The sequence below is a fragment of the Vipera berus genome, assembly GCF_964194415.1.
Source record: "Vipera berus genome assembly, chromosome: 13".
Taxonomy (NCBI): domain Eukaryota; kingdom Metazoa; phylum Chordata; class Lepidosauria; order Squamata; family Viperidae; genus Vipera; species Vipera berus.
In genome coordinates this window covers 18,881,396-18,907,870 of record NC_138216.1, presented here as the reverse complement: position 1 = coordinate 18,907,870, position 26,475 = coordinate 18,881,396, and the positions used below count along the sequence as shown (strand labels likewise).

Genomic DNA, 26,475 nt, shown 5'->3' with positions numbered 1-26,475 from the left:
GAAGGAAGGAAGGGACAATGGGAGAGAGGGAGGAAGGAGGGCACCCACCCCAGTCCCACCCCCCTCCACCAGAGACCCATGGATTCCCCCCACACAGGCACCCTGCAACACCCTCCCGCCCGGCCACTGACTTCGCTTGTCAAAAAGTTGCAGTGACCCTGGGCCACTGTGACTGTCATAAGTATGAATCAGTTGCCAAGCATCCGAATGTAAATCACATGACCCCGGGGATGCTGCCACAGACATAAGTGTGAAAAATGATCATGTCACTTTTTTCAGTGCCGGCATCGAGGACTACCTGTACTTTATCATTTTTTTCCTTTTTTGGTCAAGTTTTTGGCACCTTGCTGGGCAACTGGTGGTACTCAGACATTGCCTTATCCTAAAAGTGGTACAATGGGTGAAAAGGTTGAAAAGCCCTGATTTATGACATATTGCAGGGGTGGGAAATTCAACTTGTTACATTGTAACCTTGGGGGGGGGGGAAACTTTCAGTCTTGGTTTCACTTTTGTTGGAGCAGATACTATGTAGCCATTAAATGTGTTCTTTGAAGAAAGCAACTGCCTCGGAGTTCTTATTTCTACTGGTCTCACCTATCGGAACCATGACGTTTAGTCTGCAATCTTAAAATAGCTTGAATTCTTAGCCCCCATAATCAGTACCTTTGCACAGTTCTTCTGCCTTGCCTGAGGATGGGGAGCCACCCGCCACTCTGGCCCCCCCAACGAGAGTGGCTGGCATTCCTGATGGCACCCCTCTTGTGGGCCCCCTCGGGCAGAGGAGAAGGCCAGAGCCATGGGCCGATGCCCGCTCCTTCATCTTCTGAAGATTCCCCCATTCTGCTTCAGGCCAGTTTGGGCTTAAATGCCAGGGGCAATGTCCAGACATTGAGACTCGGCTAATTAAACCTTTATTCCTCCTGCTCCACCCAGCTCTCAACTACCCGCTCCCCAATGGGAGAAGCCATGGGACGCAAGCAGAATTCTTCTGTACTTCTCCATCTTCTCCTTAGCCTGAAGGTCAGAATCTGAAACTGCAATGGGGACAACAAGAGTCCCACATGTGGGCAACGCTGTTTTCTTACGAGTCCCAAAAGCATTGAAGTGTAGTAATACAGTGCAATACCACAATATTTCAAGTTGACTGGCACAGTTTGATTTTCCTTCATATTAAGAAAAAGTTCACAGTTCATTCTGAGCTAACCTGATTGTTTCTCATTCCATAGAATCTAGCCGCCCGTGAAAATTGGCGGCTAGAAAATTGGCCGCCCGTGGGGTATCTCTGCGGTTAGGAGTTCCTTATCAGAGATCTGGGCATCATCTTGCTTGGCATGTATGCTTTTTATGTTAGGCTTTTAAATCTGTTTGCCCCAGTTAATAGTAAAGTTTCACGTTCTGATTCACTGGTGTGTTTGTTGTCTCTGGATCCGAACTGCCTGGGCACCTGATCCCTGCCCTGACACCAGGCAAACACCAGGCTCTTGTGCACTTCTCCCCTCTCCTCAAGATGACTCACCTTTGCTTTCTCGCTGGGCTCGCTGGCTGTGCCGTAGGGCGTGTTGTGCAGCTCCTTGGAGACGACGCAGAGGAATTCCGCCTGGTCTTCATTCCCATAATTATAGGATGATCCAATGCTCACTAGCTGAAAGAGGAAAGAGAGGCTTAGGGTTGCTGCGTCTCAGATGTAGTACAGGCAGTCCTCGACTTATGACCAAAACTGAGCCCACAATTTCTGTTGCTAAGGCAGACAGTTGTTAATTGAGTTGTTGAACCACTGCAGTTGTCAAGTTAGTAACACGGTTGTTAAGGGAATCTGGCCTCCCCACTGAAGGTCGCAAAAGGGATCACATGATCCCAAGACATTGCAATTGTCATAAATAGGAGTCGGTCGCCAGATGCCTGAATTTTGTTCACGTGGCCCTGGGGGGATGCTGCAGTGGTCGTAAGCGTGAAATATAGTCACCTTTCTCGGTGGCGTTGCAACTATGAACGGTCACTGAACAACCTGCTCCAAGTCGAGGGCTGCCTGTATGATTTTAGGGGACCTTATACCAATGTGAAAAAACCTCTGCCTCTCCCTCCCTCTCCACTGCGCCTCCTGCAGTTGCAGCGAAGTGAACCTCATTACGTTACCTGCTCAAATTTCCAGCCGTCAGACATGGTGGAGACCATCTGGGTCAGCTCCTCTTCCTGGCACTGGAGCACCCTGTAAACATGCTTGACTGGCACCTGTGGCAGAGAACAAGGCAGGTGGAACTAATGCGGCAAACTAGCAGCTCCCCCCCCCCAGGTCACGGATACGGCTCCCCCCCCCTCGGTGGGACCGTCAACGTGACATCCGCAGGACAGAGGAAACGCTGCTAGAGCTGGGAAAGGCCACGTTCCTCTTCCACCCTGGAAGTCTCCTATACTGAAACGGCCCCAAACCAAACGCCCCTTACTCAGAAATCCAAGAGGGGTCCCACCTGTGAGATTTTACTGTCTCTTTCTCTTATTTTGTCCTTCACCAGTTTAATTAAGGATGTGATGTTATAGAATTCAGCTTCTTCAAGCACACCTTGAGAAGGAAACCAGGTTACAAAAGACAAAACTTAATTCTGATGGGAAACGATCTTTGTCACTGCCATCCCCAAGAGGCACCGTGAGCCCAGCCACAGAGTGCTGCTCCCCGCCTCCCCACTTCCAAGAGCAGCTGTGGAACACAACAGAGCCCAAACAGGTGAAAGGGGCGACTACCTGCGGCCCAGCCCGTTCCTTTCCATTCCTTCACATATATTACAATTAGAAATATCCCAGCTGAAGGACAGGGACTTTGAAGAGGCGGGGAGAGCGTATTTGGAGGTCTGGCTAGCCTTGCAAACTGAGACTGCTTGGGTCTGCTTGTACAAATCTGCTTCTTCTTCATTCCTACTTTTGATGGTTTGGAAGAACTGTCATTTGAGAACAATTAAATGCCAGGACCTATTTATTTTTCGAAATTTCAAGCCCAGGAAACTCTAAAAGAGGTGCCAAAACCAGCCAGACTGTGGAAATGCAAGTGCTTTCCAAGTGAAGCCATTTGAAAACTAATCTTTGGAGCAAATGAATTTCAGAACAGTTTTTCTGAATTGCAAAACATACCTTCCTCTGCAAGGTCTTTATTGATAACCAGTTTCCCATGTCGGAGATAGTTCAGTACCGGTCCAAAATAGGTTGGATCTCTGTCTATTAAATAGGCACCTGTTTCATCCTAATTAAAAAGAAATTTTATTTGGTATACATCCCAATTTTCCAGCAATCAGTTCTGTAAGTAGCTTTTTAAGTTTTAACAATAGAGCAAAAAATGTTATTTAGATCACTGTGGTCTTTGTGGGGAGGTCATACTTATTGGTTTGACATCCTCAAGGCGATTTATTAGGTTATGATTTTCGAGAGGATTTGCCAGCTGTGGGCTATGTGACAAAAGGCTAGCAAGAGGGGAGAAAAGCTTCATTCAAAAACTGAACTATTAAAACAAATCAGAAAAATTTTAAATTAAAAGATTGGTGTCCCTATGCTTACCTGAAAGGAACAAAACTTAAATACAGAACTCATGTAATTGTAATATTATGGGGGGGGGGGTTCTGTGATAGCCACATGAATTTTCAAATAAATAAATAAATAAATAAATAAAGCTAATGTTTGTTAATAAATTAGGAAAATATTGGGAAAATATGGAGGCATCTTCGGCTTGGTGCAGCACTGGCATCAAAGGTCTGGGGAAGGAGGCATGGGGGGGGGAGAGAAATGGGCAATAAACCTGTATGCATTTTTGTGTGGGAATTCAAGAGGGGGATGACAGCTGAAGATCACTGTGGGACTGGCTTGTGCCAAGGAAACTTCAAGGCCATTTGCCCTGAGTGTGGAAAGTTACCAGCCCAGACAACTCAGCATTCCTAAAACATTCAGGTGGAACCGCACTGATTGCATTTTGACTGGTCACGGGGGAAGAGTATGGGACAGAAGGAAATAGTTTTGTCTTGTTGTGCAGGAAATTCAAGATTCCACCTGACTTTACTGCAACCAGGATCTCTTAGTAAAATTACCTTTCACTTCAATCAAATGGAGTCGAGAGTTTTAATTTCCTAGGGGATCAAACTGGGCAGGTCTGACATTAGGCGGGATCTGCAATTGTGGTCAACCCAGAGATGACATCACCTCTACTGTGGAGACTGTGCACACCATGTCGCTCAAGGGAGCGACTGAATGTTGGGGAGAGGCTTCATACAGGCCTCCTCTGGGACTGGATCTCTCTGAGTGGATGGGAGAGGCGGGAAGCTGCAGCGACCGGCCAAGACCCAGGTGGTCCCTGAGTGTTCGGAGGAAGGAAGATTGGGAAGAGCACTATGCATGGGAGCGACTAGCACCCGTGGAAGCCATGGCAACCATCAACGAGAACCACGAGTAGACCTGGAAGAACTGAGGGCAGAAGAGGAGGTGAGCAGAGAGGCCAAGCCGACTGGATGATGGAGCAAGCACAAAGTTCATGCAGGGGGCTTTTGAGAATCTCAAGACATGCCCTCGCCCGAGCCGCACAACCCAATAACCAGCCACCTCCAGCCACAGCGACCAACAGGGTGGCCACACCTGCCGCCGCCGGCAGCACCGGACCCAGTTCCAAGGCAGCGACGTCCCCAGTGGCCCTAGCACCTGGGGTAGCAGCTCAACTCCCCCCCCCGCCCAGTGGGGTTAGTACCAGTGATGAGGAGGAGCCGTAAGACCCCACCGCTGGGTGTTAAAATGGGGATCCCCAGCAATTGGGGTTCTTCTTAGCCCAGGTTTGGACCTACATGCAGGAGTATGGTCTGGAGATAACTACAGAAGGCGGCAAAGTGAGATGTTCCACCATGGCTCTGGAAGGGGCCGCAGCGCAGTGGATGGTCATCCTCCACAACAATGATACCCAGGAGCCGAGAAATATCAACCAAATGGAGTCGAGGGTTTTTCTTCCCTAAGCGACCAGACTGGAGCAGGTCTGATAGTACCTTTTGGGGTGTCTGTCATAACTTCAAACAATTGCTAAGCGACCTGTCACAAGTCTAGGATTACCTGTAATGATGACTTTTCAGCACCTGTCTGAAGTTACAACATGCTGAAAGGCAACTTTCCCAGCCTTGCTCAATCATGCGATCGCCATTAGTCAGTCAGTGGGCATCATCCTGTGCCTGACCGTTTTTTCCTCTCCCCCACTTGCACAGCAGAAGGACTGGAGGGGAAGGGATTGCAAGAAAGCTGCAAGCTATTTGCTCTTCTACACATCAAAAGGAATGCAAACGTATCACGAGAGAAAAGATTTCAAGAGAGCACTGCAAACTTTTTGTGCACCCGCAGCAACCAGCTGCAGCCCACTTGCATCACTTTCGACGTGGGCTATAGTAAGCTGGCACGTGAGTCTTCCAAAGGGTTAAGTGAGGATTGCCTGCACTCAGTTACCATTCTCATTCATTCCCGGATTTCTGAATGACCATCGTTTTTCCTACACACCTGTGTCTCTTACTATTATTAATGACAGAATAGGAAGGACCCACTAAACCAGGGGTGTCAAACTGCCGGCCAGTTTCATCATAACAAACCTGCGCCCATCCCACTGCCGGCAATGCGAAAGGAGTCGCAATACGTCGTGACACGTCATGTGACGGGGCGAGTTTGACACCCGTGCACTAAACTACCTGAGGGATTTCAAGCCTTTCCCTGAAGACTAAAAGAGAACTCAGATGCAGCTTTTCCCATCAGGCAGAAGTTTGATGCCTAAACCTGCCTCCCTGTCGTTGCAACCCAGGGGTTCTGGCCCCGCCCTTTGGGGCACCAGGGAAGAAAACAATATTGCCTTCTCTGGCAACCCTCCAGATATTTGAAGACTTCTCCTTCGTCCTTTCTGTGGGGCAAACACATCCAGATCTGTCAAGGTTCCTGGTGGGATATGTTTTCCAGATGTTCCACCACTTTGGTAAGCCCAGAGACCTGACACTAAGACCTAATCAAATTCAACCCTTTATTTGCTTACTCCTAATGGAGAAAACCTTGCAAACTAAAGTTATAACCTTCTAATCTTCTTCCCCCTACCCATCCAGCTTGGGATGGCATTGTCTCTGAATCCTTTTTCTGGGATGGCTCCGAGTTGGAAGCTGAACTTGTTCCAATTTGTCATTGTTTTTGAGCTTTGATGCCCCAAAACTGGACACAGTGTTCCAAGTGCACTCTAATCAGGGTAGAACAGAATGGAACAGTTTCCGTGATCGGGACTATGAGGTTCTCCTAATATCCCTTTTTAGCAGCTACTCTGCATTGCTGATTCATGTTTGAATGGTGGTTGGTGCAGACAACCATATTCAGTTCGCATGTATTACTATCAAGCCAGCTGCCCCCATCCTAGACTTGTGCCTTTTACTTTTCTAACCAGATAATTTTACATGTAACCTGAAAGTCTCTTTCAAGGCTTGCCAAGGATAGATGTCAAGCTCTGACAGATCTCTAGTTCCCTATATCCTCTTTTCTTTTGAAAATGGGATGACATTTTATAGAGTCCAAGGGAAGGGAAGGGACATTGGTGGCCTCCAACCCCCAGTTCAGGTCAGAAAACCTCAGTTCATCCATGGCAACTGGCTGTCCAAACTTTGCTTCTACACCCCCAGTGATGGGGACTGCTCTCCACCCCCACCCCTGGATACAGACTGTCCTATTGTTTAATATGTAACAGGAAAGTCCTCCTTATTTCAAAATCTTTGTACGCGTCCTATTCTCAGACACCATGGAAAATAAATCCATATCCTCTTCCTTGGTAGTGACCTTCAAGAACTGAGGCTGCTGGCTTGTTTCATTTTAAGCCATCTCTCTTCTTTAGGCTAAATATACTCAGCGCCTTTAAATTTTTTCATAGGATTCAACCTTCAAGCCTCCCTTCATTTTCACTGCTCTTCTCAGCACTTTTCCCAGTTCCTCAGCATCTTTCCTGAATTATGGCAACTAGAACTGGATGCAATATTCCGGTACAACACAGAACAGAACTATCACTTCCTATAATCTCCTCAATATGCCTCGGTTGATGTGGCCCAAGAATACATTAGTCCTTTAGGCAACTGTAGCACATTGCTGGCTCATGCTTAATTTACAGTCCACCAGAATACTGAGATCCTTTCAGAATACTACTGCCAGTACCTATCTATCTGATTTTTTAAGGACAGACGCTTACATGCCCTGCAAAGAACTGCCTTTTGTTGGGTAGGACTCAAGTATATCAAGAGTCTTTTGAACCTTGAGCCTATCAACTAACTAAGGAGTTAACAATCCTACGCATCGTTGTGTTGCCAGAAAACCTGATCAGCACTTCCATCTCATCTAAATAATTCATTAAAAAGATGAAGAACAAATGGGGGCCAGGATGGAACCCTGAGATACCCTACTGAATATATTCCTCATAATAAATACCGCCAGGAACATCAACTCTAATATACACATCTTGCTGGTGACACAAAGATGTATCATAGAGTTGACGTTGTGAAGGCAAGCAAAATTCTGGGATGCATCACTAGAAGGATCATCAGCAGGAAAAAGCAGGTACTAATCCCACTATATCTTTAGTCAGACCCCATTTGGAGACTCCACTTAAAAAAAGATGTGAGATTGAGCGAGTCCAGAGATGGGCAACAAGAGCGGTGCAAGCTCCGAGGGGCAAGATGCGTCAGGAGCGATTGGAGGAACTGAGTCTGGAGGACAGAAGGGACAGAGGGACGTGATTGATACCTGGAAATATATGAAAGGGGCGAATAACGTTCTAGAAGGTTCCAGTATTTTCAATATATGAGTACTTAAGAGACAGGTATGAGAGAGTTTAAGCTCTGATGCACCAATAAGAAAAAATCACCCTCCCTCAATAGGTAAATGAAGTGAGATATGTTTTCTCAAGCAGTATTTCTCATGATGTTATTTATTTTTCTGCACTGCTAACCATTAGTAAAATCAGGAAAAGCATAGGACCTGTTAAGCCAGGTCAGGTTCCCACCTGAATGCCATCAGGAACAAGGTAAAACATGGGAAAGAGAGAAGAATAATATTCCACAATCAGGTGCATCAACAGAGAAGGCTTAAGTGGCCCACTGACTAGAGGAGATGGCAAGGTGCTTAATTTCTACCATGCACCTGTCTTTTCCATAAGGAAAAGTGACCTGACTTGTAAAAAGCTACAGCAAGAGGAGCAGAAGAGAAACACAGATTAAAATAGGCAAGTGATTGGTGAGAGAGCACCAAGTTGCTTTGAATGAGTTCAAGTATCCTGAACCAGATGGATTGTATCTCAGGATGTTAAAAGAATTGGTAGATGTTACCTCTGAGCAACTGACTGAAATCTTTAGGAAATTCTGGAGTACAGGGAAAGCATCAGAAAACTGGAGAAGCGTCAACATTGTTCCAATATTTTTTTTAAAGGGTAAAAGTTGACCCAGGAACTACAGACTAATCGGCTTGACCACAATACATGAGAATTCCTAGAAATGATAATCAAGCAGTGTGTTTGCAAGGCTTTAGAAACAAACAGGTGATTACCGAAAGCCAACATAGATTAAAAACAAGCCATGTTTTTAATATCCCTGATTTCTATTAGCCTTGGGAATTAATATTACCCTATCAGGAAAGTTTCAATAAATGGCACTTGATTTATTGCTTTCTTTGACAATGACCCGAGATTATGATCCAAGGGAATGGTGTGGATGTACTTTACTTAGATTTTAGTAAGGCATTTGATAAAGTAGACCATAGCCTCCTTATTGATAAACTGGAACAATGGACAGCAGCTGGCTGAACTGGGAAGAGCACTCAATCAATCAATTCAATTTATTGCAGCTGTAAACCAGTACTGATCATAAAATAAAATTTAAGACAGAATTAAAACAAGAATAGAATGGAATGGTATGGAATTGAAGCTGGGAGGGACACCCCCCCAACCTATACCAGCTCAGACAAGTGCTAACATCCATAAGATCCACAATACATCCTATATTAAATATGTAAACATTACAATTATATTAAATATAACATCTAAAATTACAACAAACTAATATTAGCAATAGCTAATATACTGCTTCACAGTGCTTTACAGCCCTCTCTACTCGGTTTACAGAGGCAGCCTGTTGCTCCTAACAATCTGAGTCCTCATTTTACCTTGGAAGGATGTAAAGCTGAGTCAACCTTGAGCTGGTCAGGATCAAACTCCTGAGAGTGAGCTGAATTAGCCTGCAATACTATATTCTAACTACTGCACCACCACCTAAAACTATTAGTATTAACAGGGTAACATATCGAAAATTTAAATGCATTATACTGGTATTTACAAAGAATGCATTGAGGGACATTGGCTCATCAGGGTCCGACAGATCTGTACTGCTGCACATATCTACACATGCTGTAACAAGTGGTATCTTGTTACAGCACATGTATGAGCAGCATTTGGACACAGGTTGAATTTGGGCAATAAAATAAGTACGAATCCGGTTCGGATATCCTCGTAAAAGGAGCAACAAAGAATACGTTCAGAAGTTTCCACCTATCCAGAATCACAGGAATAAAACCTTTCAGCTAAGGGTCCTTTTTTATATTTACCATCCAATGCTGCAGAGGGAAGAGCATGGCATTGGGCAAGAGAGAAAGTTTTCCAACGGCTGCCTATGGTAGCTGGCAGCAGAGACCAATTTAGCCGTTAGGTCCTGGGGAGAGGAAGGCTAGATCTGTTTTCCTCTTTGTATCCTTTATCACTGCTTTAGGCTGTTTTCCTCCTGATTACATCCCATCTTAAGAACTGAGGAAGGAGAGGAGAGGAAGGAGAGGAGCCGAGATTCCAAAGATTAGATCAGGAGTCTTCAAACTTGGCCCTTTTATGACTTGTGGACTTCAACTCCCAGAATTCCTTAGCCAGCATGCCTGGCTGAGGAATTCTGGGAGTTGAAGTCCACAAGTCATAAAAGGGCCAAGTTTGAAGACCCCTGGATTAGGTCAACAGCCTGGACTCGTGTGGACTGGAAAGGCTCCCGAGGAATTCAGGATGGCAAACCCCGAGGACAGCAGCGGAGCTTTAGCCAAAGGCTTAGGGAAGGCGGGCCGCTCTGGCTCCACTTTTGCTAGGCCTGGCTCCCCTCCTACACGAGCCCCGGAGGCACCGCAGGGCGCCCGACCTGAGGAATCCGCGCCGCGGCCCCTCCAGAGGGGAGCCCCGAGGCCCGCAGAGGAGCTGGGAGAATGGAAGGGCGGCGCTAGCAGCGGCTCTCCTCCGCGGCCGCTCCCGGCTCCTTAAAACTCCCCGCTTCTTCTCTCTTACGGCCGCCAACGCTGCACCAGCGGAGCTTCGGCTTCGGGGTCCGTGTTAACCTGGAGGGGGGGAGAGACCCTCCCCACCCACGAGGCGCCCCGCCGGAGTCCGCGGGGCTGTCTCGCCGAGCCGGGCGGGGAGCGGGAGGGCGAGCGCCGAGCCGGGCCGGGGCCCACCTTGTCGGAGTCGAGGTCCGGGTCGGCCTGGCAGAGGCGGAAGAGGAAGCTGCGGGGGTCCCTGCAGAGCGTCTGCCGGGTGGTGAGGAAGCAGGTGCCGCCCACGTTCAGCCGGACCCACTTGCCGGGCAGCGCCGCCGGAGGCCCCCCGCTCGACGGGGCGGCGGCGGCGGCCCTGGAAGGGCTGCGGCGGCGGAAGGGCGCCGCGGGAGGCCGGCCCAGGCTCAGCCCGCCCGCCGGCGCCGCCGGGAGCTCGCAGGGAGCGCCCGTCGCCATCCTGGCCCGGCCCCGGCAGCCGCGAGCGCGCGTGCGCAGGGCCCCCACGGAGGAAGGGGCGGGGCGGGCGCTCGCCTGGCTTCCGGTCCCGCTGGAGAGGCGGGTCTTCCGGCCGCCGCCCGGTCCCGCCCCCCGGACACCCTCGGCCGGAAGCAGCGGGGGGGGTCTCGGCCCCCGCCGCTCCCCCCGCCCCAAAACAGCCCCCGGGACCCTCGTGAGGGCGGCTGCTCAGAGCCCGGGAGCTGCTCTCGGGGAGGCCTGGGCTTCTGCGGGCCCTCCGCTCCAAGGGCCTGAGTCCGCCTGGCCGGCCTCGATCCCGCTTCCCGGCGCGGCGCCGAGTCTCGGAAGAGGCGGCCTCTGAATGGGCGCGGCCCTCGCCACGGACGGAATCACGAAAAGAATGGACACGTTACTGTTGACCAGTCTCTTTCCTAGAACTGGACGCGCGATTCTAGATGCCGTCTGAAGAGTACACGATAGGAGCGGTTAGTTTCCTCCTTGTGAGATTCTTTGCAACCGCCTCTTCGACTTCTGAGTCCTCGTATTCAATTTTTTTGCATGGACCGCTGCCTAGTAGGTGTCCCCCATCTTGTATCTTTTTGCTTTTCACACTCAAATGCAATTGATCAGTTACGTTCTATCACGATGGTTCATGGCAGCCGTATAGATAAACCTGCAAATTATTGTCGATGTTGAAACAAGGGGAGGAAAGAAAGACGAGCCGCATGGCACCCCGCATGGTAGAGACTGCTGACCAGGCCTCCCTCGTTGTCATCACCCATTGGAACCAGCCCTGGAGGAAGGAGAAGTAGCACAACACAGTACCAACAATCCCCAACTCCTGGAATTGGTTCAGAAGCGTGACATAACTGATGAAAAATGAGACTGGTTTTAAAACAGAACCAATCTGTGGAGCTGATGACATTGTGATGGCTGAAAATGCGTATGTTCAGCAAGTCATAGTGATGAAAATCAAGGACACAGTGACAGGTGGCACAAAGTTTAAATATAAAGACCAAACGGGTACAGCAGTGAGACTTAGAATTGATAATGAAGCCACTGAAGCAATGGACAACTTCTGCTTTTTAGAATAGGCTACCAAAAGTGAAAGAGCCAGCAGTCAAGAAATGACTCCAGATTAGCACTTGATAAGTAGCGCTGAAGATCTTGGAAAAGTTACTCAGATGCTGTGATATTTCTACAACTGTGCAAATGAGAATCATAAAGGCAATGATCTTTCCTGTGATCACATTCAATGGAAGTGAAAGTTGGACTTTGAAGAAACAATATTTTTGGAAACTTCTAGACAGATAGAAACAGTACTTTGAAATAAAAAGTATTAATAATTTTGAACTCTAGTATTGAAAAAGAGTATTGACATTACCATGGACAGCCAAGAAAATAAGTAGAAAAAAATCCAGAGGTTTCAATCAAGGTACAAATAATCAAATTAGTATATTTTTGAAACACTGCGACAGCCCAGTTACCTTGAGTATTTTATAATATTAGGACAGGTGAACTGTAGGAGAAGAACAATGGATGCACTGTTGGAAAGCCTGAAGGATGGGTACATCATCTATATGGTTGGTGAGCATCAACACTAATGTGTGCACACTGTTAAGTCTTCCTTCTTTAGCACTGTATGTAGGCTGATTTTCCAATCTTTTGGCCATTATATTTTTTCCAGAGTTGCTGCCATTCTTGCTTTCCGTATTTTTCTAAATACTCCCAACAATTCCTGTATCTTTCCAATTTAATAACAACTAGAATTCTGATTTAATTCATCTTCTAGTACTGGAGTGTTTTCTAAATAGGGAATATCTTATAAATATTTTGGATGTCGATATCTCTACTGTACAGATTTTCAATGTATTCCATCTACCTCTCTATTTTCTTGGAATAACTTATTGTCCGTTGGGTGTTCTTTTGCATACCAATTTGAGGTTGGGAGATCTTTTGGAAGACTCATGTTCTTCCATGTTTATTTCCATCTTCAGTGTCTTTATGGATGTCATTGCAATACTGCTTCTTAATTCTTTCCAACAGCCATCTGAAATTGTTAAGTTCCTTCCTGAGATCATTGTCTTTCTTGGCTTTGGCTTTTCTTATTTTCTTGCTAATTTCATCATTTGTTCTCACATCCAGATTACTTTTTCTTTTGTTTCTTATTCTTTGATAGTAACCAAAGTAGCAACATGACAGTGGGGGAGGGTTCTTTATAGATGTACTTTTTGCTAACCAATTAACAAATGTATGTGGGAAACACACTACAATACTAATGGGGGACTTTAATTACCCTGATATCAACTGGAAGACTAATTCTGCATCAAGAGAGAGATCAAACAGGTTCCTGACCAACCTAGCTGACAACTTTGTTGTCCAAAAGGTACAGGAGGGGACTAGAGAGAGAGCCATATTGGATTTAATTCTTATTAACACAGAAGAAGTGATAGAGGGAGTTGAAATTACAGGAAACTTGGATGAGAGTGACCATGTCATATTGGAATTCAACATAATGCAAACACAAGCAATAAAACATAATCATACCAGAGTCTTAGATTTTAAAAGAGCAGATTTTAATAAACTCAGCTTGAGAAAGATTCCTTGGATGGAAATCCTAAAGGAGAAAACAACCCAAGAAGCTTGGGAAACTGAAAAATATGATTATAAAAGCCCAGTCCAGTACAATACCACAGAAAAAGAAAAACAAATCCAAGAAGAAACCAGCATGGTTGCACAAATATCTCTCTGATAAACTGAAAGACAAAAAGGATAAGAACAAAAAAAATGGAAAGAGGGACACATAACTAAGGCAGAATATTAGCAGACAGCCAGAATCTGCAAAGATGAAGTCAGGAAATGAACAAAGACTTACAACAAAAGTCAAAGATAATAATAAAGTTTCTTTCAACATATAAATAAGAAAAAAGTAAAAGAAACAGTTTGTCCACTAAAGCAGGGGTCCCCAACCTGTGGGCCATGGCCCACTGCTGGGGCACAGCCTGTTGGCCACCAGGCTGCATAAGTGGCTGGCTGGTGTGCATGTGTGCGCACACACACAGCCCCACTCACACGAGTGTGGGCATTCATGGTCCCATGCGCAAATGCTTGTATCACCGTGAGCAATGCGGGTACTCATGGCCCCACTCAAGCAACGGATATTATAGCTCAACCTACCAAAAACAACTAAAAGACAGTATCAAGTTGGGGTTAAGGTTAGATAGATCCCTATCGGGACATTGCCATTCTGGTGGAGGGGGGGACCTTGGGGATTTTCTGTGATGCATCCAATTTACTTTGTTCCTCTTTTGCTTTGATGTATCTTCTTGGGAAATGGGAGGGGGGAGGGATGTTCCTGGGACCATCTGCTTTGTCTCATCCCTGGAGAACCAAGGTCGCAGCACCCGAGAACAGCTTCTTATCACCTTCCCAGCTTGGAGTTCTCACAACACCTTTGCACCTCTGGATTGGCTTCTCTATGAACTGGGCAGTTGGGATGGATTTGGACAATGGGGTTTAACTTAGCGTTTCCGTGTGGGATCCTGCCTGTTTTCTCTGCAATCACTATCTCTCAATAAAAGATCCTTTTGAAATGCTGCCTGCTTCAAGAGTTCAACTTTCTTGGAATAGCTGAGGCGAGACCTTACATTAGGCTGTCGAGCTTCCAACGGACGAACTCTTCAAAGAAATCTGCGGCATTGTTTACCTTAAAAGTCTTTATTAGAGCAACATAACATTGGCAATACTTGGTTAAAGCCGAAATCTGGATTCCCCTCCCCTGACCACAATAATATTAAAGCATAGTTCCCGCCTTTAGTTAACCGTCATAAATTACATTCTCCAATTAGTTTGAAAGGTAGGTTTTCCCTCCTTAGCTTAACCTGCCAGTTCTTATCGCCTCTTATTACATACAACCTTGAAAATGCTCTGCTGTTATTATGTCTAACTAATCCCCCATGCATATTCTTCCTTCCCCCTCACATCTTCATCTAATTTTAACTCTAAAAGTGATACACAAGTAGAAATGTTAGCAGTGTTGACATAGGCAGGATCTGCAAAATGATCGACCTGGAGTGGCACCAGCCCTACTGTGGAACCGTGCACATGATGTCTAACCAGGGCAGTGAGCATGAAGAAGCTGACTGTTGGGGGGAGATTTACACCAAAACTCACCCCGACACAAATTTCGCTGGATGGACAGAGGAAGCTGCCGCCCTCAAAGCCGAGATGGTCCATTGACGAGGGGAAGAAGGAGAACTGGGAAAGGTCCAAAGGAGTCACCCTCGCCTGCTGCAGCTGACAGCAAGATGGAAGCACTGTATGATGACAGCAAACCTGAGGAAGAACTGGATTACGCCAACTGCCTCATGAAATGAGCAATGCGCTTCATGATGGAAGTTTTCCAGAGCTGGAAAATGCAAGAAGCCATAGCTCACATGGAAAGAGATGACAGCACGAGGAAGTGGAGAATTCCTGACCCCGGAGACAGCTGCTGGCACCGCCGAATCCACAGAGGGTGACAACCACACCAGCCAGTGCTCCCTGAAGGGACCCTGGTGATGCGACTGTCCAGAGAGTGGACGGGGACCCCATCAGCAGGAGTGGAAAACACCCTCTTGATGGAGACCCCCAGCAATTGGGGTTTTTTCTTGCCCACATGCAAGAATACAGGTGAGACATCCCCACTGAAGGGGCTAGGCTAGGGTCAGGGTCATCACCCTGGCCCTGGTGGGGGCCGCCGCTCGATAGATGATGACCCTTCACAACGCTAACACCCCAAAGCTCCGAAACATTAAGCACTTCATGACAGCACTGAGACGGAGGTTTGCAGACCTAGCTGACCGGAAAGCTAGAGATCACATCCAAACTGTGAGGCAGGGCCGTCGACCAGTCTATATGAAGGGGTTTTAGTGTATCTTGACATACTAATCTACACTGAAACAAAAGCTGAACATGTGAAATTGGTCAGAGCGGTTCTATATAAACTGCGCTGCCAAACTGTATGCTAAGCTTTTGAAGTGCAAATTCCACAAGGAAACGATTACTTGAGCTACCGGATCTCCTAAAAGGGGGTGGAGATGGTCCTGGAGAAGGTGCTGGCTGTATTAGAATGGGCGCCGCCTTGTAGCAGGAAGTAGCTGCAAAGTTTCCAGGGCTTCACAAAATTTTACAGGCAATTCATCCCCCCCTTTCGCACAAATTGCCCTCTCCATCACTAACTTGTTGAAAACAAAAGGGGTGGACAAACCAAAACCTAGCCAGCCACTAAAATGGACCATGGAATGTCAAGCCGCATTTGAAAAGTTAAAAAGACTTTTTTCCCCCTGCTGAACCAGTGCTAAGGCATCCAGACCCTGGAAAGCCCTTTGTTATTCAGGCTGATCCCAGCGGTGTAACGGTGGGAGCCATGCTGCTCTAGGAAAGCGAGAAAGGCCAACTAGCCGTGTGCTTACACATTGAAAAAACGGACAGAAACCAGGCAACGTTAGGTGGGCCCTCCTCACCTGGTGACATTTCCTGGAAGGAAATAAAATCCCTTTTCAGGTCTGGACTGACCACAAAAACTTAGAAGCTCTAAAAACTCCAAGGAAATTGTCCCCCAAGCAGGTACAGTGGGCACAGCACTTTCAACGTTTTAATTTCACTTGTCCAAAATGGTATAGGGTTTCCTGCCTGAGCAGGGGATTGGGTTAGATGACCTTGAAGGTCCCTTCCAATTATTATTATTATTATTATTATTAGTAGTAGTAGTAGTAGTAGTAGTAGCAGTAGCAGTAGTAGTACAGTGTCATGAAATTCAATGCCACCCTACCTGCTGGCCTGCCTGTCAACAGGTGGACAGATTTCTGAAGGTGACATCACTACTCTTCCTTCAGTCAGATCTCAGAATTCTCCATTTCTGTATGTTTACCCACCATCTTAATGCAGACCTGGCTTTAACCACCAGCATTGATTTGAGGTCAGGAGCCCCACTGATCCAGCCACCAAGTTGCCAGGCAGAGGCAGCCAAAAGATTGGAGGCCATTAAACTGGAATGACCCAGTTTCTGTGACTATTCTCTTTTGCTTATTGGACTGGACCTAACAAGCGGAGTGGACACCCCTCCTTCCCCCCCACCCCGGGATTGCCTGCTTGATGGAATTCTGACTCTCAGAATGGTGAAGCCTAACTAATGATTCCATGAGCCAGTACAACTGGATTTTTTTTCCTTCTTTGGGTTGAAAAATGTAGTTTGGAGCAAAGCAGGGTGATGCACAAAATATTATGTGCAAAATACAGCTCAGAGTTTTCAAACTGCTCTTGTAACCTGAGGTTTGTGTGATGGGGATTCAGAAAAGAGCAAAAGAGAGTTCCCTCAAATACAATTGATGGTGTCAGAGATATGGCAAAAAGGGCGGGTCTTGACAGCTGATATTCAAAAGCTTCTGCTTCCCTCCTCGCAGTGTTTGTTCTCATGACAACTCATTGTGAGTCTGAGAGGGCAAGGGTTCCAGGAATGCTCAGGCTCCACAGGCTGAAATGGTTGAAAAACCTGGCATTCCCCTCTGATGGTGTCGAACTTGAGGTTTTCCGTTGACACTAAATACCGATAGATTCAAGACGGATGAACTGTATGGGCAGAGGTTTTGATTGTAACACTAAGTTTCAATGATCTAAGAAGAGACTGGAGGGATTCACGAGGGAGAGTCTTCTGGTTACTGATGTCTTTTTATTACCTCTTCATGGCAATATTTCTTAAGTACTGGATGCTGGGAAGGGTGGCATGCGCCTTTCCAAGCACATCCCATTAGCCAGCAGGTGACACCGAAACGACATCTACATGGCTGGATTCCGCAGAGCCCTCCTTGAATCATCTTTATTAATGATGTGGAAGATAGAAAGCTCACTTATAGTATAAGATTTGAGAACAACACGTAACTGGGAGAAGATGGAAATAAAATTCAAAATCATTTTAACAGATTAGACAAACATACTGAAATTCAACAGAGACAAATGTAAACGTACATAGGGTAGGGAATATTTGGTTTGATAACTGTATTTATGAAAAAAGCTTTTGCAATACTTTGATCGCAAACCGACTGTTAGCAGAGTGGTCTGGCTTCATAAGGCAGGTATATTCCCTAAATTGTGAGAAGTATTAAATCCACTGTACTCTGCTTTGGTCGAACACCACCTTAAATATTGTGTCCAGTTCACAGTTCGAGAAGGTTTCCAAGGAACTGGAAATTTCACAGAATGCCACGTAATATTATTTTCAACCAATTTTTCTAGCCTGCCTTTTGAGAGAGATTCAGTGGTGCTTAAAAGTTTTTGAACCTTTTTGGATTTTCAGCATTTCTGCATAAATATGACCTAAAACTGATCATGCCAAACAAATCTTCTTTGACAAAAGTGACTAAATTAGTGGACCAGCAAAATATGGAGGACATAGTATACTTGGATTTCAGTAAGGCATTTGACAAAATAGACCACAACCTACTTAGTAAGCTAGAAAAAAAGTGGCGTAGATAGCATCAGCACCAGATAAATTCATAACTGGCTGACAAACGGCAATCAATATAGTAGTCCTTAATGGAACTACATCTATATGGAGGGAAGTAGGGTACCCCAAGGTTTATATCTTCATAAACAATTTAGATGAGGGAACAGAAGGGAAACTCATCAAATTTGCAGACAACACAAAGTTTGCAGGAATAGTCAACACACCAGAAGATAGGCTCAAGATCCAGAAGGACAGACTTGAACACTGGGCCCTATCTAACAAAATGGAATTCAATGGTGAGAAAAGCAAGGTTTTATAGTTAGGAAAGAAAAACCAAATGTAGTTGTATACAAACAGGGATGGACCAGAAGACTTTCAACTCTGGTATTCTGCTATCATCTGTTCCATGCAGAGTTCCCAAAAGTAGATAAAGAGAACTGTTAAACAGGCGAGTCAAAACATAAAACTAGTTCATTTATTTGAGGAAAATGATCCAAAGCTGTGTGATAAAAGTATGTGAACCTCTAAGATTATCAATTCATTGGAAGGGGAAGTTAGAGTTAGGTAATTCAGTCAATGGCATGATAATGAGGTGTGAGTTTGAGAATAATAGAATTTTGGGTATTCACTATTAAAGTCTGATCTTTGGAACACAGGGATGTGGGAGTGTATCATGGCTTGAACAAAGATTTTTGACGACATCTGGAAAACAGTTAATGCTCACCAAGCTAGAAAAGGTGACAAAACTATTTCCAGAGTTTGAACTCTGCCAATACACCGTCAGGCAGATGGGTGTGCAGAGGTGTTATCCTCACTGTGGTTGACCAAGATCACACCAACAGCAAGGCGTGTAATTCTTCAAGAGATCTCAAAGAAGCCCAGAATATTGCCTAGTGAACTAAAAGCCTTCTTTTGCATTGGCAAGTGTCAGTGTTTGTGAGGTCACCATCAGGAGAACTTTGAACCACCATAGTGTGCATAGCAGGTTTGCAAGGCGAAAGCTTCTCCTCCCCAAGAACGCTGCTGCCTGTGTACAGATTGCAAAAGTCCATGTGGCTAAGCCAGAAAACTGGAAGAATATTCTGTGGATGGATGATACCAAAACAGATCTTTCGGGCTTGAGTAAAATTGTCATGTTTGGTGAAAGGCAAACATTGCATTCCAGCAGAGCAACCTTATCACATATGTGAAACGTGGCAGTATCATGGTTTGGTTCTGCTTTGCTGCCTGTGGACCAGGATGATGTCCACCACCGATGGACCTGTGAATCCTGAATCGTGTCAGCAAATTCTACAGGAAAGTGGCAGGACGTATGCTTATGAACTGAAGCTTGGAAGAAAGTGGGCCAGGCAGCCAGATCACGATTGAAAACACACGAAAGTTATGACGAAAGGATGGATACAGCAGAGGGAAATGAATGCCTTGGAGTCGCCACGTCCAAGTCTTGACTTTAATCCTCTGGAAAAGTTGGGGAAGGAAGGCAGTTCATGTGAGGAAACTCACAACATCCCTGAGGCGAAGCTGTTGAGCAGAAGTGCAGGGCTCATTGGCACTTACAGGTAGTCCTCAAGTTATGACCATTTTTTCAAAGTTGCACTGTGCTGAACAAGAGTACTTCCAAGTTCTCAAAGTTCCAACCATTGCAGCACCCTGGTCACAAGATTGCTCTCTGTGTGCCAGCTTCACAATTAAATCACAGTGGTCACCGTCCCACTTAACAATTACTGACATTCCCTGCTGGCTTTCGGACGTCAGAGGTTGTGATCACAAGGTCCTTGCTCAACAAGGCCTTACAATAATAATAAAGTTGGAAGGGACCTTGGAGGTCATCTAGTTCCCCCTGCTCAGGCAGGAAACCCTATACCATTTCAGACAAATGGCTGTCCAGTTCTTAAAAACTTCCAGTGTTGGAGCATTCACCGCTTCTGGAGGCAGGTTGTTCCACTGGTTAATTGTTCTGTCAGGAAGTTTCTCCTTAGTTCTAGGTTGCTTCTCTCCTTGACTAGTTTCCATCCGTTGCTTCTTGTCCTGCCTTCAGGCGCTTTGGAGAATAGCTTTGACTCCCCTTCTTTGTGGCAGCCCCTGAGATATTGGAACACTGCTATCATGTCCTTCTCTTCATTAAACTACACATACCCAATCCCAGCAGCCATTCCTTATGTTTTAGCCTCCAGACCTCTAATCATCTTTGTTGCTCTTCTCTGTACTCTTTCCAAAGTCTCAACATCTTTTTTACATCGTGGTGACGAAAACTGGATTCAGTATTCCAAGTGTGGCCTTACCAAGGCCTTGTAAAGTGGTATTAATACTTCACGAGATCTTGATTCTATCCCTGTTAATGCAGCCTAGCACTGTGTTGGCTTCTTTGGCAGCTGCAGCACATTAATGACAGCAACCTGAATTGCTGAAATTCCATTGCTACGAGACGTGTTCATGGGACATTGCATGCTTAGCGACGGAGTTCCATTTTCAATTGTCATTATAATCTGAGGACTATAGTTGCAGTTACTGCTGCCTAAAGGGAACCCACACCTTACTGAATGCAAAGGTTCACATACTTTGCCACAACAAATATGTAGTTTTGGTGCATTTTCCTCAATAAATCACTGAACAACGTTTTTTACTAATTTGTTTAATTGGGTTCTCAACTAGTTTTAGGACTTATATGGAAAACAGATCACTTTTTAGGTCATATTTATGCAGAAACATTGAAAATTCAGAAGAATTTACAAACTTTTAAGCAACACTGTACAGTTGTAAATGTTTTGTATGTTTGGAATACAATAAAGTTTACTTTTTTACTTCTCCTTTGAAACAAAATTGATTTTTGAAGAGATTACCGGAGAGTGGGAAATTTCAGTTCTTTTCTGGACTTCCAACAGCCTAATAGGGACCAGTTGCAGGACTGGTCAGACCTTTTAATATGCCATAGCCTGGCAGAATCTGGAGGTAGGGAGCCACTTTCAACATATTCCCAAGTAGTAACCAACCATCCCACCTTCTTGTTCTTTACTCTCCTCATCCTCTTCAGGGCTCATGCTTCTGTTAGTACTGTACACGTTGCAAAAATGCCTTGGATCTTATGCCGGCTCAGCACCTCTGTGCTATTCAGTTAAATAACCTGGATTTGTTCCTGGCTTCTTTCCTGCCCAAATGCCTCTTCTTTAAATGAATCCACCTATACTAAGTCGTGCAACCTTTAAAGTAGCTGAGCTATTCTGCTCCTCAGACTTGTGCAGAAAATTGGGGGGGGGGGAGAAACGGGGTATTTTTTATCAAAAGAAACAAGTGCTTTGCTTACACGAGGACCAAATCACATCTTCTAAATAATTTTTGAAGTAAGCCGGCATTAATTTTCATAATTTCCCTTCACCCATCTACAAGACTGTCCAACCTGCATTTTGTTTCAAATCTGTTCCGAAGTGGTATAGTAGTGAACTGAATTCTATCCTAAACCTGTCCAACGTTTCTGGTTTCTTCAGTGACTGAAATAAAGAAATGAAAACAATCAGTAATGTGCAAATCCCTTACTGATACAGGGCTAACACAAACACACACACACACACACACACACACACACACACACACACACACACACAGACCCAATTCCATCATGCAATAGAATAACACAAAAGAAACTCAACGTTATGCTCCCTAAATCCGTACCTGGTTTAGGGTTTTAGTAGGATCTCGTTCAGGCTACGTGTATCTCACTGCTTGACCCGGGAGAGCAAAATAAGGGTTTTCTCCTTGCCCAAAGTATTTCTACAGTAGAACAGCCCCAAACCCAGAACCTCCTGACTTTACCATGGCAAGCCTCCGTGTGGGCTCCTGCCAGAAGAGGCCACTTCTGTGCTACACAAGAAGTATGGCGTTAAAATTTTATAGTCCCCTCATCTGTTGGATTAGAAAAAGCCAAAGCTGCGCTCGCTCACTCAAATTCCTATTCTCAGCATGTAAATGAGACAGGAATAGAAACGGGGTGGTGGGACGGTCCAGAGCCTCTCCTGTGCAAAGTCAAGGATTCTTGCGGTGAGGAAGCAACACCTTGCCTACATTACAAGAAATGTTTGAGCGTGACAGTTTAATTGGAAAAAGACAAAAGAACAATATGAAACATATGATAGATATGACTCAAGTACCATACATTTTCCCCTCCTCTGTATCAACATTTTTACATGAACACAACAATTAGTCCAATTAATAGAGGGGCTTAAATATATTTAAATCATGTAAAATATTTTCAAAGTTGCTAAAAGGTACAATGCTTGGCCAATGAACAATACAGGAATATTTGTACACCTCATTATACAAAGAGACAACAAATCAAGTCATCAGTCGTACAACAGCATTTTTTTTGCTTGGCCTTCCTGCCACACAAAAAGCTCAGCCCTGCAACCCTTTGCCCCTGCCAGACCTTGGAAAGAAAAGTTTGCTCCCTCTTCTGAAAAAGTGAAGAGTCTATTTGTTATGTCAATACGATTTTGTACTAACTAGTTCACCTTTAGTATTAGTTAAAAGCATGCTGGTAACTTTTTATGCTCAATTAAACATGTAAATGCATCAAATTAAAATTCCATGTTTTAAAAATGACTGATACGAGAATGCCAGGATTTCAAGCGTCACGTTCACCGTTCCTCTCACTTTCCGTGTGTGCCGGAGTGCATCTAGAAGGCAGACAGGCTGGCAGGCATGAGAAGTACCATCCTCGGAGATCCATCGACTGGACATTACCTGGAGAATTTTGTGGGCTTACACCCAGAGTGATGGCAAGTGCTGGGTACCAACGAACCAACGATTAGAAAGGAAAGTGATGGCAGCAGCATCAAGGGTGGCAACTTCTCATGAAGAGAGATTTCCAAGCTCCCCAAAAACACAGTTGCATGATAAATCAGAAGATCACAGTAATAATCCGGGCCCCACATGATCTGGGCTCAGCTACCTTAACTGGTCTACAGCAAAGCCAGCAATGCAAACTCCACTCATTTGCAGCAGAAGCCAATGTAGTCAGTATCAGCAGAACATGGGTGTGGGTGTAGGTGTGTAGAAGCTCCACCAGAAGCACAAAAGCAAGCAAAGCAACCCTGAATTCCACTGGCTGGGCTTTTTCCTCCTCCTCCTCCTCCTCGTCCTCAGAAGAAGAAGAACTAGTTCGGCCCTGGAGCTGGAGGTGAGCCGGGCGTGGAAGAGTCCTCCGTCTGGGGGCACGTGGCACTCTAGCAGCAAAGGAGTGAGATGGGCACTGAGGAGCAGTCTCATTTCGCAGCATTCTGGTGATATCTGTGTCGCCAAACCTCTTGTATCTTTTTGCACCACTTATGAGCATTCCCACTTGGGTCCATCAGGTAGTATGTCCTGTTAGGCTGTAAATAAACAAGATTTAGCACCCGTTCATTTCAGCAGCCAGTTAATCTACTGCCAGCAGCAAGTTTGGCTTTAGGCAGGAAGAACTCTGTGCAAGCTTCTGCCCAGGGGGACTTCCCCTGCTACATCACATCCGGTGTCCTAAGGTCAATTCACAGGGCTGCTCCCTGCTCTCCTCTGCTGCCTGGAAGAGGAAACGGTTGCAGACACCAACCACAGAGTTGCTGGCCTTTGTGCCTCTTTTGTTTCCCAATTAGGGATTTCTCACAGCTCCTGTTCTCAAATAGGCTAAATGCCCCCACTTTAAAATCATTTGGATGAACATCCCAGCACAGAATTTGCTAGTAAGGAAAACTCCACTTGAACTAGCTGGGCGGGTCACTTACCGTGTGAACAAAAAAGGTCTTGAAGTTCTTTGCCTCTGGCCGGAGTTCCAGGGACCAGGGAATCTCCCCTTTCAGGACTTTGTTGACAGGATCAACGTAGTACAGGTGTGGCCCTTCCGTGAGCAGCAGCTGCCGCCGGCGGGCAAACAGCCCCTGTGGAGAAGCACCCGGCACCCGGAACCAATTAAAGGCTTTAAAAGCATGATCAGCACATACCATTCTACGGAATACCGTTTGGGACCTTACCTTCTAGTTCCAGAAAATGAAGGCACCACAAAAAGCTACCGTTACGTCAAAACTACTACAACCAATTCCTTAAGGCAGAAAGCGAAACAATTCAATGCTTTCCCAAAAGCAGTTGAACATTAAAGCTTGATTTAGACTTGTCCACAACTGTTACGTTGCGAAGGGGCTGGTATGGCAGATGGTTGCAGGTGGGCTGATGCACACACCTCCCGAATCTCAACTACCGATACGAGTTGTATGATGTGCCTCCTGCACGCTGACTTGTTGATCTAACTTCCTGCTGGGCACGTTGTTCGAGCCGTCCCTATCCAGAAAGTTAACATTCACAGAAGTGTAAGTACAGCAGCTATGCAACCATCTCCGAACGGGAGATGAAGACATTCCCTGATGAGCAGTGGCACGGAAGTCTAAACCAGACTTAAGTGGTTACCAAAAGGTGGACCAATCAGAAAAAGTTTAAGTTTTTTGTTTCCTCAGGAAGGAGCCCGCCCCCTTCAGCACAAGGCAATGACTTCGCCCTAGGACAGGGGTGGGGAACCTTGGCTCTTTTATGACTTGTGGACTTCAATACCCAGAATTCCTGAACCAGCCATGCTGACTCAGGAATTCTGGGAGTTGAAGTCCACGAGTCATAAAAGAGCCACGGTTCCCTACCCCTGCCCTAGGAGGTTCCACTTGTTAGCAAAACAACATTTGTTAACAGACCTTGCCACCAACAAAACCACCCAGGAAAAGGGAGGAGTTAGCAAACAGTGACATAGTGACAATTTCTCTTTCACTCGCTTTGGATCACCTGGGCACCCTCTGGATCACTTGGGACTGCTGAATCTCTCTCTCTGTAACCAGAAAGGTACTTCAGAGCTAGTCAAACTATCAAAATGGCACCAACGGGAAAGTGAAATATTAAGAGGGATGGTGGAGTGTGCTAAAGTACCCCTCTGTATCATCGTGTGCTTGAAAGGCAAATCTGACTGTTTTACAGTACCTGAGAAAGGTAGATGGCTTTGCCCAAATTCCTGGTGACAGCCCTCCTGCTCTTGATCAAGCGAGCTCCTCCCCCTGTCCACGAAGGGGCCAAGGACCTTTTTTTTTTAATCCCATTTATATCCCGCCCTTCTCCAAAGACTCAGGGTGGCTTACAATCTAAGAAGCACAAATCAATGTGCTTAGCAATAGCCTTCATTCTATGTATATGCCTGCTTATTAGGGCTTTCGCCCCCCCCCCCGCCCCCAAGCGGCATTTTTACAAAGTCAGCTTTGTAATAATGTTCCCTAGAAGACCCATCTGCAATTTGGTGGATTAACATGTGCCATAGGGCAAGCCCTGGACAGATCATTCCCATCCACCCAACTGTTCCTTTTAACAGCCTGCCGTTCACTAGGGACACCAAAGGGTAGACCGGAAACAAGGAAAGGCCACTCTCTGCAGGACCATCCATGCCAAGCACTCACAGGGTGAAAGTCACTCTGGAGAAGTCTGTGCTTCTGAGACAGACAATGTAGATTCTGGTGGTTAATCCTCCTTGCTCATTTACATCTTTCTCTCCCCCTGCTTTTCCTGCCTAGGGTCCTAGTTTTGCTGACACTTAATAAACCATCACCACGTTGTATGTTGAAAGAGGTGTGCTCCTAGGAGTGTGCTGCATGTAAACCAAACTAGAAATTTCCCAGCAGTTAGAAGAATTTGGGCAGAAACAGGGGGATGGGGACGACTCTGGCACCCCGTGCAACTGACTCCCAGTTCAGGATGTTAATAAGGGTCTGATGGGAGCAATCATCTCAGGAAGCCACCAGCCCCGTCTTTTCCCCAGAAAGCCTTGGGGAGAGATGGAAAAGAAAAGCCCCCCCCCACTTCAGAATGGAAAGCCGTGGCTGCTGCATGTTTGCTTTAGTTAGAGTTTATGTCAGTTTTCACGTTAGTGCATTCTTTCCTTGTGAGCTGCTTTGGACCTTTTTGAGTAGAACAGCAAATAAACTGTGGCAAATGAGAAGAAATAAAATAAGAACCAATGACAATTGAATCCAAAGCAGCACACAGCCCTAAAAATATGTTCTAAATCAGGAATGGAGACACCGTTTGTCACCAGGGCTAGTTTTTATTGTTTTATCCAACCTCTGAAGGCTGCAGAGTTGGGGTTAGGATAGTCCTACTACTATGTCATTAAATTAGCGCAGCACCAACATTTTTGGCCAAGTGTGGATAGCAGTCAATGGACACGTTCCCTAACAGAG

The 26,475-nt window shown here is 45.8% G+C and overlaps 1 protein-coding gene across 3 annotated transcripts in view; it reads right to left on the bottom strand.

The window, feature by feature from the left end:
• The window catches only part of PDPK1 (3-phosphoinositide dependent protein kinase 1), an 86,209-nt gene that overhangs the window by 6,966 nt on the left and 52,768 nt on the right, over positions 1-26,475 (bottom strand). The window contains exons 13-17 of one of the 3 annotated variants that reach the window (XM_081338168.1): positions 23,998-24,150; positions 3,121-3,229; positions 2,466-2,557; positions 2,134-2,229; positions 1,517-1,642 (exon numbers count right to left, since the gene is read on the bottom strand). In XM_081338168.1, coding sequence (XP_081194294.1) covers positions 1,517-1,642; positions 2,134-2,229; positions 2,466-2,557; positions 3,121-3,229; positions 23,998-24,150 — 576 coding nt within the window. Of the gene's footprint in view, positions 1-1,516; positions 1,643-2,133; positions 2,230-2,465; positions 2,558-3,120; positions 3,230-10,488; positions 10,766-22,316; positions 23,611-23,997; positions 24,151-26,475 lie in introns of those variants that run through there. The other 2 variants (XM_081338167.1, XM_081338166.1) reach the window with 2 other exon arrangements.